Genomic DNA, 15,615 nt, shown 5'->3' on the forward strand with positions numbered 1-15,615 from the left:
GGCTATATGCCAAAGGCGCATGGAATGCTGTTACTGTCCCACCATCCCACCGAAGTGGTACTTATTAATCTACTTGCATTTGCATGCTTTCAAACTGCTAGGTGGGCAGGACATTTGCACAAATCCATCTTATGTGCCAGTTGTGCCTTTTCTTGGATCTGCTGATAGTCTTTCATGCCTTAGTCACTTCCAGATTGAATTATTGCAACATCTTGTCTTGAAAAGCATTCGAATCCTTCAATTGGTCCAGGAAACAATTGGCATGCATAGTATTGAGTACACCTCAAGCTTGATTTAGACTTGTCCACAACTGAGTATAGGTATCGACACATACCTACACCACAAAGGGGTTGATGGATAAATGTAGGTTGCAAATAGTTGCAGGCCGGCTGACGTGCAGGCCTGCCAAATCTCAACTATGTGTTATGTGGAGATGCATGTCCTGCATGCTGATTGGTTGATTCCTTTTGGGAGGCAGGTGGAATACAAGTCACGTTGTTTGAGCACCCCCTAGCTCAGGGGTAGGCAACCATGGCTCTTTTGTGACTTGTGGACTTCAACTCCCAGAATTCCTGAGCCAGTTCTGGGAGTTAAAGTCCACGAGTCATAAAAGAGCCAAGGTTGCCTACCCCTCCCCTAGCCAGAAAGTTACAATTCACAGAAGTATAATGCCACAGCTATGCAACTGTCTCCAAATAACAGACACATATGTTCTCTGACTGTAGTGATGCATAAGTCTAAATTATGCCTACGTTTGTCTATGCAACTCCACTGAGTGTAAGGGGACAGCTATAATTTTTAAAGTTATATATATAGCACAGGGCCAGTTTACTCGCAGAACTGCCTCACCCCTGTTTGCCTGTCCCATCAGAGCACATCTATCTCAGGTTTCTTTGCTTAAATAGTGCCATCCTGCAGGAACCTAGGAGTCACACCGTCTCTGTGACAGTTCCATCTTAAGAAATAGTATTCCCCACCCCACCCCAGATCTAAATGGTTCTGACACTTTTGGCCTTTTAGAAGTTTATGAAATCCTGGTTATTCCTCCATCATGAGAACCAGTGTTGAAAGAAAAATCAGTCCAGTTCCAAGCTGGGAATAAAAATGGAGGGTGACTGCTTAGGAAAGAAGGTTCTTGTTTATTGATGAGCAGAACCAGCAACAGCATGCAGTTCTGGGACAGCTGACCAAATGAAGTTGAGAGTGGGTGGATTTTTATGGGGCTCTGAGACTTTGAAGTGGAAATGTTTCTGGGTTGTGCAATGAGGTGGTTTTTTGTGTCTTTTGCTAGTCTAATGGCGGCAGTTTAATCATATTATGTCCTAAAGATCATGTGCTGCCCTTGGAATTTGGGTGGGGGAATGTAAATTCTTAATCCCATGAGCTGTGGGGGCTGAAGGCGTTTTGCTTATTTATTTATTTTATTTATTTATTTGGATTTATATACCTCCCATTTCCCGAAGGACTCAGGGCAGTTTACAGGGCGAATTAAAACAATACAATGTACAAAGTTAAAATAGGATTAAATTAAGTAGCCCGGAAATAATTAAAAAATTAAAACCTAACCCAAACCCTCAGTCCAGGCCGGCAAGCTCGAATAGCCAAGTTTTTAAGTCCTGGCGAAACGAGCGAAGGTCGGGGGCCATCCGGAGTTCCACAGGCAGCTGATTCCAAAGGGCAGGCGTGCCCACCGCGAATGCCCTTCCCCTGGGGGCCGCCAGCCAGCACTCCCTGACCGGCGGCACCCTGAGGAGGCCCTCCCTGTGGGAGCGCACAGGACGATGGGAAGTTGATGCTGGCAGCAGGTGCTCCCGAAGATAATCCGGACCCATGCCATGAATAGTGTTACCAAATTACCAAATCTGCATTTCTAAAGGTTAGCCTCTTCAGGTTTCTGCCTGAGGAAAGGGAGACTGGGGCTGTTTCTGCCTAAGATTTTTTTTTCTCCATGAGAAATATTCTATCCTGCCTGTTTTAATATTTCCCAAAATATTTCATTCTCTGTGGGGGCGGGGTGCAGGGTCCCTACACTAGGTTGTTAGCAAAGGCCAGTATCCCTGCTTTTGAGATTGTATTTGTGAAGTGCTTTGACTGCTGCTTTATATTGGTTATTTGCTTAAGATGGGCAATTTTTCTAAATAAACAAATACCTTCAGGCTCCGCTTCTGTTTCAGATCAGTAATTTACGTTCTCTCTTTATTTTGCAGAACTGTTTTCCAAACCAATGTTAGTGGTTAATAAAACCAGCTGGGATGAAAACAGCATTGTACAAATTCAGTGTCAAGTGAATGGTCCAATGCCGATCAGCCTCTCGCTCTTAAAGGACAACAAAATATTGGCAAACTCCAGCATTTACTCAGCTAAGCTCCATGTATCTGACACTGGAATCTATATGTGTAGAGCAGAGATAAACAACATTTCCAAGGAAAGTGACCCAGTATTTCTCCGTGTTTACGGTATGTTGATTTAGAGATGTGACACCCTCTATTTTTACTTTTGCCTTCTCCAACTTGGAGGTCTTCTAGATATGTTGAGAGTTGGGACAACTAATCTTGGAACTCTTAGCTGGCACGTCCAAAGTGTTTGGAAAAGCCGAGACTATGGAAGGCTTTCTTATCTGATAAATAGGAAATCATTATTTTCTGCAACTTTATGGTACAGATAGTCCTCAACTTATGATCAGTTGCTTAGTGACCATTCAAAGTTATGATGGACCTGGTTCGGAGGTTCCGACAGTCGCCCTCCCCAGGCAGTCAAATGACGCCTTTTGGGCTGTTCTTCAACTACTAGCCCATATTTACAGCTGTTTGCAGTGCACCAGGGTGCGTGACCAAGCTTTACAACAGTGTGCAATCACTCGTGCTTCATTAAATGAATCATCTGTGTCCTGTGGTAGTGCATTTTTGTCAAGTTTCACCTTCATAAAGAGTACAGTAGTCCTCGACTTACGACCACAATCAAATCCAAAATTTCTGTCATTAAGTGGGACATTTGTTAAATGAGTTTTGCCCCATTTTACGACCTTTCTTGCCACAGTTGTTGAGTGAATCACTGCAGTTGGTAAATTAGTAACCCGGTTGCTAAGTGAATCTGGCTTCCCCGTTGACTTTTGTTGTTAGGAGTCACAAAAGGGGATCGCGTGACCTTGGGACATAGCAACAGTCATAAATACGAGTCAGTTGCCAAGCATTTGAATTTTGATCAGATGACCATGGGGATGCTGCAAAGGTCATAACTGTGAAAAATGGTCATAAGTTACGTTTTTTCAGTGCCGTTGTAACTTTGAACAGTCACTAAATGAACTGTTGTAAATCAAGGACCTGTATTTCTGGAGAAGTACAAACTTCATTTCCCCTCACCATTGTGTGGTTTTCTTTCTGCGCTTTCATTTCCCATTTTAGGAATTAACTGCTGTGTAATGAAACAGGGCTGTTTTATTATTTCAGCTACCACTAATCTCCCAATATGCGAGATAGGTGGCAAATAAATTTAGTTAGTTAATTAATAAATACTCTATTTCTTTCCAGCTCCAGTTTCTCTGCCTGTCCTTTATCAACCAGTTTCCCAAATAGCTGTACTGGAGAAGTTCTTTCTCTTACAATGCTACTCAAGGTTTGGGACTCTGCCTATCACATACACCCTTTACAGAGGGAATATACCTATCAAGAAGATTGTGACCAAAGAAAACGTACCAGCAAATTTTACAGTCCAAGCAACTAGCATCCACGAGTCTGGACAATATAGATGCCATGCTAACAATGGCCACTCTCTTTCGCAACAAGGGAAAAGAATAAACGTCACAATAATAGGTAACTATTTGGCATGCTTTTATTTTTTTAAAAGATGGGTGAGAATTGCTGTTTGTCATGCTATTTGTCTGAATCTGAATATATCTGAAGAGTGCCAGGTTGGGAAAGCTGATCTGAGGCAATTATTGATTTCATAAGGTTTCTTTGAAAAATCTTCAAACTCTTACGTTGCTAATTTTTTTAAAAAGATCCTAATATAGACAGGAATTCCTTGCCTTTGCATGTCTGGAAATGGATTCCATTAGAGATAACACAGCTTCACGTTTACCTACAGCAACTCCATTTTTTTACACATACACCCCATTCCCAGCCAGTTTGGTCTAGTGGTGAAAGCACCAGATTAGAAAGCAGGGGACCCTGAGTTCTAATCCTGCCTTAGGCATGAAAGCCATCTGGATGACCTTGGGCCAGTCACTCTCTCTTAGCCCAGCCCATCTCACAGGATTGTTGTTGTGGGGAAAATAGGAGGAGGAAGATAGGTTGGATATATTTGCTGCCTTGAGTTATTTGTAAAAATAATAAAAGCAGGATACTGAATTTAAAAAAAAAACGCAATTGGGAAGGATTAGGACCTTTGCTAACCCAGTTTAATCTACTGCTGACTTTTGTCCATGTACTTGCATCCACAGCTCCAGTTGTTAACATAACTTTTGAAAGAAAACCACAGGAGAACATTGAAGATGGCAGTGAACTCTTATTTTTCTGCTCGGTTAAATCAGGATCTTTCCCTATCGAGTTCCACTTTTTTAAAGAAAATGATGCCAAATCATTACATCATGTCATAGAAAATAAAAAACTGTCAGTTATTTGGCACAGGCAAAGCTTCACAAGCCAGGATGAAGGGATTTACTTCTGCAGAGCTGACAACCAAGCCAAATCTTTTGTGGAAAGCCAGAAGATCCTGATCAAAGGTATGTCCCGCTCCTGAGCACGGAAGACAAAGTCTCTCGGCACTGCCTTCTGTTGCTGATCACCATGATGAAACATGCATTGCAGCATCCCTATGGTCATGTGATCAAAATTCAGACACTTGGCAACTGACTCATATTTATGACGGTTGCAGTGTCCTGGAGTCATGTGATCAGCTCTTTGTGAACTTCTGGCAAGCAAAGCCGATGGGGAAGACAGATTCACTTAACAACCGTGTTACTAACTTAACGACTGCAACGATTCGCTTAACAACTGTGGGAAGAAAGGTCGTAAAATGGGGCAAACCTCCGAGGCTTAATAAATGTCTCGCTTAGCAACAAAAATTTTGGGCTCAGTTGTGGTCGTAAGTCTGTAACATTTTTTCCCCCCCAATATTCCTCTCTTGGAAACCCCAGGGACCTTCCTCATCCCAAAATAGCTGGAGAGGATTGTGATTCAGTTGCACCATTTCTGGTCACCTTGTTTTAAAGGAGAGCAGTATGGAAATCGTGAAAGGGGAGGTAGTGGTTCATATCTTTCTAAACTACCCTTAGTTTATGGTTTAACTTTCTGTACAAAGTTAGCAGTACAATTAAAATAACTTAGTGTACCTAACTTAGTGGCATAACTGACCCAGACATAGTGAAGAGTTGACACTGTAGGAAGAGATTCTTATGATATTATGTGCCTGAATTGTGACTTATATTTCTCTTAATTTTTAGTTGTCATGGCTTCGTGGAAGAAAGGACTTATTGTGGCCACAATCCTCCTGATTTTTCTTGCTGCTGTAATTACAATCATTTTCTTGAACCGTCATTTGAAAGCAAAGGGTAAAGCCTATCTTAAAAATCTTTAGTTCTTACCTGTTTAGTAAATAGTACAGGGGTCTTCTGAACCTTTCAGTTGTCAGAATTAATGCTGCGTTTCCCTTATTAACCCTAACATCGGGAATAAAAGAAGGCCGCCTCCACCTACTTCAAATAATACTCTTTCTTTTTCCAAACTAAATCCGTGCTTCATCTGTCCTGCCGTAATGCTTCTGCTGACTGGCTGGAAAGTAAAATATGCAGATGTACACTTAATTATAGTGTTAGTGGATAGGTTAGTGAATCTGGTGAAAATGTTTATGGAGACTTCTGTTGCAGTATGAGCCAAACCTGAGATGACAGAGGAATTCATTTGCAAATTGAAATGGAGAAGAGTATTCGAGTTTACGAAATGCACCCAATTTTCCAGCCATTAATCATGAGTTTGCATGATTTGCCATACTAATTCTAAACACAGTTGTCTTAGTCCTGGATTAACTCATTTATGATTATATGTGAAATTGTTCAATATGAGGTGTTCGACAAATTATAGCTGAGCATGGCTTAGAACAGGGGTAGGCAACCTTGGCTCTTTTATGACGTGTGGACTTCAACTCCCAGAATTCCTGAGCCAGCTGGCTCAGAAATTCTGGGAGTTGAAGTCCATGAGTCATAAAAGAGCCAAGGTTGCCTACCCCTGGCTTAGAACATTCAATGTTCTCTCACAATTCTCAAAAAAACCCCAACCAACTAGCCACCATGCTTTTATCTAAAAAGTAAAGGTAAAGGTTCCCCCGCACATGCGTGCTAGTCATTTCCAACTCTAGGGGCTGGTGCTCATCTCCGTTTCAAAGCCGAAGAGCCAGCGCTTGTCCGAGGACGTCTCCGTGGTCATGTGGCCGGCATGACTAGATGCCAAAGGCGCACGGAACGCTGTTACCTTCCCACCGTAGTGGTCCCTATTTTTCTACTTGCATTTTTTACGTGCTTTCGAACTGCTAGGTTGGCAGAAGCTGGGATGAGTAACAGGTGCTCACTCTGTTACGCGGCACTTGGGATTCGACCCGCCAAACTGCCGACCTTCTGATCAACAAGCTCAGCGTCCTAACCCACTGAGCCACCGCGTCCCTTTTTTTTATCTACTGTTTTGTAAACCCAGCCTATGTTTTAGTATTTTTATTGAAAATGTTTACAGCAATAATAAGAACTAAAACAAACTATGGTAGAACAGGGAAAAGGAAAGAAGGAAGGGAAGGGGAAGGTGAAGAGGAGGAAAGGAAAGGAGAGACTAAAAATGCAATAAGAAAATAAGTAGAGAAAAGTAGGAAAAAAGAGAAAGATATAAAGAAGTAGCTTCCAAAGTTCTTCACAGCAAGTATAAGTGCAATTATATTTTAATTTCTCTCTCTCTCTCTCTCTCTCTCTCTCTCTCTTTCTCTCTCTCTCTCTCTCTCGTCACATCTTTTTTCCCTATTTTTATGCAAAAAGTTCACCGGGGTTTCCACTCAACAATGAATGTAGATATTGTCCTTTCTTTAATCAAAGAACTCTGCAAGGCCTGTCAACCCCACAGCGTGAATATTCAGTTTCATGTGACCCAGGAAAATTGAATTAATTAATTAAATACACCATGATAAGCTAACCAGGAATAGCATATTTAGTGAACTAGTACTGTGCAGACCCAATTATTTTAGAAATCAGGGCAAATTGTGTAATTTGAAACAAACTTCACTTATACAAATTACATAATTATATCTTTAAAAGAAAAATAAATAGTATATTTGAAGATGATGTGCAAAATAGTATTCTGAAAATTCCACTGATTGATTAAAAGTTGTATCTGGTAGCAAATAGTAATTAAAAATATCTGTATAGGTAGGCCATGAAACTTTTAAATAGTGGAGTTTTGTAGAAATCTCCTATTTAAAACTTTGTGACTGAAGAGATTTTTGATTGTCAAAGGAAAAGATATATATGTTTGCTGTTTGTAAAATGGATTTCTGATAATTGGTTCTCCATTAGTTATAGGTAATTCTTTTGCTTTGACCCTCTAGCCTATTTTGTTGTCTTGAAAGATTTTTTCATAACTGTCCCATTTGCCATTTTACATGGCCATACTTTACAAATTCTATTGTTATTTCCGATAATTACAATGACAAATTATTCCTTAAGAAATTAGAGAAAACTAACATGGGTTTAAACTAAGATCCATCTGCTTCCAGGGTTTTTTGTGCAGTGTTAGAGTAACAGTATGAGAAGTACTTTTCCTCCATGTTCATTTGTTTATACAACTGACTTTCTGTTTATGCACTACAACATAGTAATTTATTGTTTTTTCCCCCCTTATCAAGCAAAGAACATTTCTACGGAGTTGTCTGTGTAAGTTGGAATTCAAATTGTTATTGATGAAATACACATATCGATAATGATGGTGATGGTGATGGTGGTGGTGGTGATGATGATGATGATGATGACATTATTTATTCAATTGTGTGGGCCAGGTCTCTCTACATCTTCCGATCTTGCACTACTTCTTTGACTTTTTCTGTACTCTGGCTGGTGTCACCTTTGATGGTGTCTAGCAACTGTGTTCTCTGCAGGCCTGGCTTCTTTTTACCACCAACTCTTTCAAGCATTATTGCTTTCCCCACATATATCTATCTATAGGTAGTAATAAATAAATCTCTAAAGCTGTTCTGTAGGAACATTCTCATTGACCTGCACAAATGGACACAATAAATAATTCATTTGATTAGTTAAGTTATAGGAATGTTTTGAGAGGATTAGGAAAGTTGCCACTATGGAAGTGGTCCCTTGGGAGATGTAGACATATTGAATTAAGAATATTCAGTAAAGAAGGAAAAACACATTTCCCCAATTACAGGTATTCCTCCCCAGGAAAAAGGTGAATAATTTCACAGAGGACTAGAAAAGTGTCAGGAAGAAACCACAATAGTTGCCTTCTGCTAAATGGGCGTATTGTGAGTGGGTGTGTCAGCCCTTTTGTGAAAGAGCCTATAACACAATTGTAATAGTCCCGAATAGATACACCAGTTCCGAAAGGTTGCCTATATGGCAGAGATCCCCAACCCCCAACCTGTGGACCAGTACCAGTCTGCAGCCTGTTGTGCACCGGGCTGCAGAAGCAGTTGCCATGTGTGTGAAGCTTCCACTGCTACTGCTGCTACCAGTCCATGGAGTCAGAAAGGTTGGAGACCACGCTGTATGGCATCAGAGGGTACACAACTATATTTCTGAGAACCTGGATAATCCTGTGTGTAATTCATAATGCAAGTGCCTCTTTATTTCCCTTGTTCTCTTTCATTTTAGATCCAAAAGAGCAACCAATTCAGTGGGTGGGAAGCTGACAACAGGACACAATAATGAAGGAGAATTCTATTATGGTAAGATTATTTACTGTCTTAATGCCTATACTGTATTATAGATTTGGGCACTTCCTCATGAAAGCTATGAAATGCTGCCATCCATCGTGGAAGTTGGCCCTTCTAATTTAATCTGCCCTGGCAACAAAGCAGAATAGGGATTTGGTCTGCACCAGAGAACATCTCCTTTCATGCCAGCTACAGGTAGGAGAAGATCCACAGGACTTCTGTGATTAGGCTTCCCATGCTATCAGTGATCATTCCCCAGTGAAGTGGGGAAAGAGAAACAGAATCAAGAGAAATGGCATCCAAGCTGCTCTTCTCCCCACTTTTTTTCTGGAAGTAGCACCTTTTTAGATAGGATAAGGTAAGGTAAGGTAAAGTAAGATGAGGTGAGGTGAGGTGAGGTGAGGCGAGGCAAGATGTGAGGTGAGATGAGACAAGGTGATAAGGTAAAGTAAGGCAAGGCAAGGTAAGGCAAGATAAGATGATAAGGTAAGGGAAGGGAAGGTAAGGGAAGGTACGGTAAGAGAAGAGAAGAGAAGAGAAGAGAAGAGAAGAGAAGAGAAGAGAAGAGAAGAGAAGAGAAGAGAAGAGAAGAGAAGAGAAGAGAAGATCTTGAATATATAACGGAAGGACAAAGCTTGAGAGTAGCAAAGCTGACCGTGACTTAGCCAAAACATTTGCTTCCCCTTCTTCTCCTGATAGCCATGGGTTGGCAGAGAAGTGAGAGCAATAACATTTTGGCCCAATGGGAGAACTGTGACCTTCCTGCTGCCATGAAAGTCATTGGCCAAGGACCAGAAGGGGGACATGCCCACACCAACCATCAGTGGTGGCTCTCACCCTGGTCAACTTTAGATTGAGTACATCAGGGCTTTTCAACCAGCTGAAGCTTGGCGCTGATCCTGGCGCTTCTGCTGAGCCCAGAAGAAGCGCCAATCAGCTGGAATGTTGCAGCATCCCAGGGTCTTGTGATTTACATTCAGATGCTTGGCAACTGATTCATATTTATGATGGTCACAGTGTCCCAGGGTCATGTGAAGTGACCAAAACCTGCTGCAACCACTCAGCAGACAGGGGGAATAAGAACCAAACACCCCCCCCACCCCTGCTGCCAATCCTCAACAGAAATGCTCACAACAATGAAAACCTCGGACAGGAGGAAGCGCACCGCCGGGTGGGCAGGCAGGTGTCTTGCTTGGCTGTGGCTTGGGGTGTACTTTTTTCAGTGCCATTGTAACTTCTAACAGTCACTAAGCAAACTGTTGTAAGTCGAGGACTACCTGTACTTCATCACTTTTTTCCCTTTTTTTGTCATCAAGTTTTTGACACCTTGCTAGGCAACTAGTGGACTCAGATGTTGCCATATCCTAAAAGTGGTACAATGGGTGAAAAGGTTGAAAAGCCCTGGAGTAGATAACACAGCTTGTGCTGGAAGAAGCTGGAAAACACAACTGGAGCAGATGAAGTCTCCCTCTTGGTGCTGAGGGTTGACAAAGCTGCTCGGTGCCTCTCCTCTAAATTCACTTGGCGGGTCCTCTCCCACTTGCCGTTAGCAGATCGTGTGGAAAAATCCTTTCTTTTGTAATGCCAACGTAATGCCAACATTGCCAAGATAACGACAATGAGAATGATCTAATCTAGGCCCAAGATCATTAACCCCTCTTGACCCAGTGTAACAGTTGTGTTCATGTCATCAAACCTGATGATGGGGAATTACTGACCGAGGCCTTTTTATCAGGGGCAATTCCTTAGAGACTAGTTCAGGGGTAGGCAACCTCGGCTCTTTTATAACTCATGGACTTCAACTCCCAGACTCAGCTGACTCAGGAATTCTGGGAGTTGAAGTCCATGAGTCATAAAAGAGCCGAGGTTGCCTACCCCTGGACTAGTTGATAAATTTATAGCTGAAAATAAATCACGAGAATGATCAGAATCTGAAATGGGTAGAAACGCTCATTCTCTCTCCGATGCTCCTTTTCATTTTTGCCATTTAGGCTCAGGGCATAATGAAGATGGCGAAAAAAATCACATCAGTGCAAAAGAGGATAACAGAGGTAATATCTCGTTTGGCTTTCCCTGTAAAATTTTAACTTTTTAGCTTAGTGCTTTTCTCTACTTGTGTCCACCTATGAGACAAACATGTCTTGACCATAGGGTGGTTTTTTTGGGAGGTTTTTTCCTTTGAGGTTACCTTTAATTTACACTCAGCCTAGGCACAGTACATCCTTGAATTGTCTTTATTTATTTATTTATTTTATTTATTTTTATTACATTTATATCCCGCCCTTCTCCGAAGACTCAGGGCGGCTTACAAGCTTAGCAGTAGCCTTCATTCTATGTATATGCCTGCTTATTAGGGCTTTCACACAAACCCCAAGCGGCATTATTACAAAGTCAGCTTAATTGCCCCCAACAATCTGGGTCCTCATTTTACCTACCTCGGAAGGATGGAAGGCTGAGTCAACCTTGAGCCTGGTGGGACTAATTGCAGGCAGCTGGTGTTACTTAAGGAGGCATTAGCCCACTGCTCCACCAAGGCTTGTAATTTTGCTAAAGCCACATTTTCCTCCTTGAGCCAAGGTGACCCAAGAACAGTTTGGAGGTGTGTAAAATGTGTCATGCCTGGCTGACCATCCTTTTGCAGCGCAGTCAGGTAAACTAAACTAAACACAAAGGGGAAAATCATCCCAGAGGAAGCTGCTCTTTCTGGTTGCTAGACTTGAAACCAGTTGAATAACACATAAGTTCAGAATAACAGAGCTGGAAAGGACCTTGGAAGTCTTTCTAGTCCAACCCCCTGCTCAAGCAGGAGACCATGTACCATTTCAGACAAGTGGCCATCCTGTCTCTTCTTAAACACCTCCAGTTTTGGAGCACTTACAACTTCTGAAGGCAACCCATTCCACTGGTGAATTCTTCTAACTGTCACAAAATTGCTCCTTAGTTCTAGGTTGCTTCTCTCCTTGATTATTTTCCATTTGTTGTTTCTTGTCCTGTCCTTAGGTGCTTTGGAGAATAGCTTGACTCTCTCTTCTTTGTGGCAGCTCCTGAGATATTGGACCACTGCTATCATGTCATCCCTCGTTCTTCTTTTCTCTTATTATTATTCCTGCAATAATTCTTCTTCTTCTTCTTCTTCTTCTTCTTCTTCTTCTTCTTCTTCTTCTTCTTCTTCTTCTTCTTCTTCTTCTTCTTCTTCTTCTTCTTCTTCTTCTTCTCCTCCTCCTCCTCCTCCTCCTCCTCCTCCTCCTCCTCCTCCCCCTCCTCCTCCTCTCCAGGCCTTTAATCATCTTAGTTGCTCTTTTCTGCCATCTTTCAAGAGTCTCAACATCTTTTTTATATCGTGGCAACCAAAACTGGATGCAGTATTCCAAGTGTTGTCTTACTATGGCTTTATAAAGTGGTACTAATACTTCACATGTTCTTGATTCTGTCCCTCTGTTAATACAACCTATGATCAGTTCTTCAATTAATCAAGGGGGGAAAAAGATTCACACAACTGAAACAGAAATAAAGGATAAAACTTAAAAATACAAGCTATTTATGATATAAATACAGTACAAAATAAGCATTTAGATTTTTTTTACCTGTTAATCACTGTAATGTAGGTAGGCTTTAATGTATTATCACCGTGTTAATATTTTTGATGTGTTGGTTTCTTTGCTAGTTATACTTCTCCCCCCAAAAATACTGTATACAAAAGGAAGTGGACACACGAAAGTTGTGCTGTGTGTTTTTTTTTCTTTCAAGCAAACCATGGCTTAATGTGTTGCATGAACCCACCATGTCTTATTCTGCTGGTTTATACATCATACCAAGCCGTAAGGTGTTTGTTGGAGGAAAATGCACATATTTAGTAATTTAGACAAATGCCTTCGTTGTTTTTATAAAGTCAGTGGGAATGAGATCAACGTGAACCGAAGGCAGGCACAGGCAACTTCTCGGTTGTTTTGGAGCGCAACAGAAACAAAGGTTTTCTTATTCTGCTTGTGACAGGATCTGACCTTGAGGCTCCTGAAGTGGAATATACGGAAGTACAAGTATCAGTGCCTGACCCTTACCGAGGTAAGGCGGACATCTTGGGACACAGTGTGTCCAGAACAGCTGTGAGATTGATGGTAGCTCCCGAAATCATTTTTTTCAGAAGCAGCCACAATTAGGCCTGGATAAACAGGAAGAAACACAGCCTCTGCTTCAAGAGCCAGCAGCTATTCCTTCTAGCTGGTCTATTAATTAACAAACCAGCCTTTTATCCTGTTCATTGTGACAAGATGGGCCACCTGCCCTGAATTGTTAGCCTGAAAAAGCTACCGAAGCTACACAGTTCAGTTCTGCCTTCAGCCTTCTGAATAACAGATTAAATCGAACGTTGAGCAAGCAGACCCTTCTAATTTCTTGTTCTTTCCTTCCAATAGCTGCCTCTCAACTGGGTCTGAAAATTTGCCTTTTCTTCCAAAACAGAGAGGTTTTGGGGGGAGAAAAGAAAAGAAATCAGATTATGGGTCACCAGCAGGAAAAACAACTTCATCATTTTTCTCTTAATGCAAACAAATCCATATTAGGTTGACTTCTGAAAACTAGCTCTATAAAAGATAACCTCACCAGAAGATGATTGTGGGCAACTGAGGCTTGAATATGTCTCCCCAACCTGTTCCCCCTTAGAGGTCCTACATTCCAGCCATCATATAAGCCATAAGGCTGCCTAGCAGCTCCGTGCATCACTTGACTATATTTATCTTCCAGGGCTTGAGTTCTGCTCATCTATGGTGTGATGTCTGCGTATGGAATTATTTTTCCCTATTGGCTAGCTTAGAGAGCAATACATATCCTCTATTCATGCAAAACTATCCTTCATAGCCAATTTATCCTGTCCTCCTAAAGCCCTTTTTGGAGTATTTCCATCCTGCCAATCGTTCAATCAACGGAGGGAATGGTGTGAGAGGGAACATGCCCCCATGCCATAGGAGAGGGGGAAGTAGCGAAAGAGTGCTAAGGACAAATCTATTTGGCCAGCATGGAGGCAGCAAAAATGCTCCACTTCAATTAGTCAACCAAATGTCTTGGCATTTCTCCCAGCAGATTTGAAGACACATTTGACAATGCCTTGAATCCAAACCAGTCAGTTCTAGAGGAGATCAACCCTGACTGCTCTTTAGAAGGCCAGATCCTGAAGCTAAAACTCAAATACTTTGGCCACATAATGAGAAGGAAGGACTCACTGGAGAAGAGCCTAATGCTGGGAAAGATTGAGGGCAAGAGAAGAAGGGGACGACAGAGAATTAGGTGGCTGGATGGAGTCACTGAAGCAGTAGGCGTGAGCTTAAATGGATTCCAGAAGATGGTAGAGGACAGGAAGGCCTGGAGGAACGTTGTCCATAGGGTCGTGATGGGTCGGACACGACTTCGCAGCTAACAACAACAAACCTAGACAAGATTGTGATTAGTCAGTATTAGTTTTGTGAGTGCTTGTATGTAGGAACTTAGAAAGCAGGCCACATCCTAACAGAGATTTAAGGGCCTCATAAGCAGGGATGATCTCATTTGATATTTTAAACAGAAATCCTTAAAAGGTTAAGAAAACCTTCAAGCTGTCATGCCAGCACATTTCCTTTCTTCTACAAAACAAGACTGAATGTCTCACTTCCAAGTTTGCATAAGGTTCCATTGTTTTTCCCTCTTCTAGATGCAATCAGTTTGGTGCAGACACTTAATAACGGCATCTTGGTTGTTATTAAAAATGTATCTTTGTATATGGCATTATTGAAAGCGTAGGATCCTCTCACTAAAAAAATAAATGATAAATGAGTGATGGATATGCTTTCCTGGATAAAATCATTAGCCTATCATTTTATGAAAGATTCGTAAAGGGGAGGAAAATACAGAAGGCGCCATCTAGGTCACCTATGTTGTATTTTGATCAGTAGAATAATTTGCCAGAGAATTAATTGCCTGAATTCAGGATGTTGTTTACTAGACACATTCATAATAATCTTTCCAGAGGAAAGGGAAAAAAATAGGAAGGTATGGAAATAAATTCTGTTCACATTTGCAAGAGATAACCGACATATCATTTCTACACAAATGGTTTATAGCATTTTCTGGAGCATACAATCATTCTTCTGCAAAAATAACAGCAATGAGAATAGGCTGTATATTACTTCAACAAGGGCAGAGTGATGCTATGAAGATGCTAGAAGGCAAGGAAGTCACTGATGCAGAAATACCCTCTGCAGATTGAACCAGGGGTCAGTTCCTTACCCACTGGTTAGGGACCAAACAAGATAGAGAAATTATGGCCTGTCCCAGCTATATTGGAAGCAGCTACATTGATCAGCTTCCCAGCCACCTTTAATTATAACTTATTTTAACCCATTTAGAGATAGTAACTGATTCTGTGCTGATTTTATTTTCCAGCTCCTGTAATGAATAATGAGACAGTTTATACTGAAATCAGAAAAAGTATTAATGGTAAGTAAACAAATGGGGGGGGGAAATAGATACAAAAGTTAAGTATCTCTGCTGGCACTTTTACACTTATTTTTTAAGGAAAGAAGAAAACAAAAATAATGAATTCATAGATTGCAAACTCATACTGTACTAGACATAATGAATATTCTTGGAAAGAAGTCTCATGAAATTCTGTGGAATTTAAGTTCTGAATATATACAGTCACTGTGTAGGATTATAGGAAAGCAACTAAAG

General features: G+C 41.3%; 1 protein-coding gene across 2 annotated transcripts in view; it reads left to right on the forward strand.

Moving 5' to 3' along the window:
* PECAM1 (platelet and endothelial cell adhesion molecule 1) overlaps positions 1-15,615 on the forward strand; it is a 59,506-nt gene that overhangs the window by 25,386 nt on the left and 18,505 nt on the right. The window contains exons 6-14 of one of the 2 annotated variants that reach the window (XM_083357085.1): positions 2,208-2,456; positions 3,528-3,809; positions 4,439-4,720; positions 5,441-5,548; positions 7,876-7,903; positions 8,855-8,928; positions 10,908-10,967; positions 12,910-12,978; positions 15,328-15,381. In XM_083357085.1, the coding sequence (XP_083213211.1) occupies positions 2,208-2,456; positions 3,528-3,809; positions 4,439-4,720; positions 5,441-5,548; positions 7,876-7,903; positions 8,855-8,928; positions 10,908-10,967; positions 12,910-12,978; positions 15,328-15,381 (1,206 nt within the window). The remainder of the gene's footprint in view (positions 1-2,207; positions 2,457-3,527; positions 3,810-4,438; positions 4,721-5,440; positions 5,549-7,875; positions 7,904-8,854; positions 8,929-10,907; positions 10,968-12,909; positions 12,979-15,327; positions 15,382-15,615) is intronic. The other variant, XM_083357086.1, reaches the window with a different exon arrangement.

Source organism: Vipera ursinii (assembly GCF_947247035.1).
Source record: "Vipera ursinii genome assembly, chromosome: 2".
NCBI lineage: Eukaryota > Metazoa > Chordata > Lepidosauria > Squamata > Viperidae > Vipera > Vipera ursinii.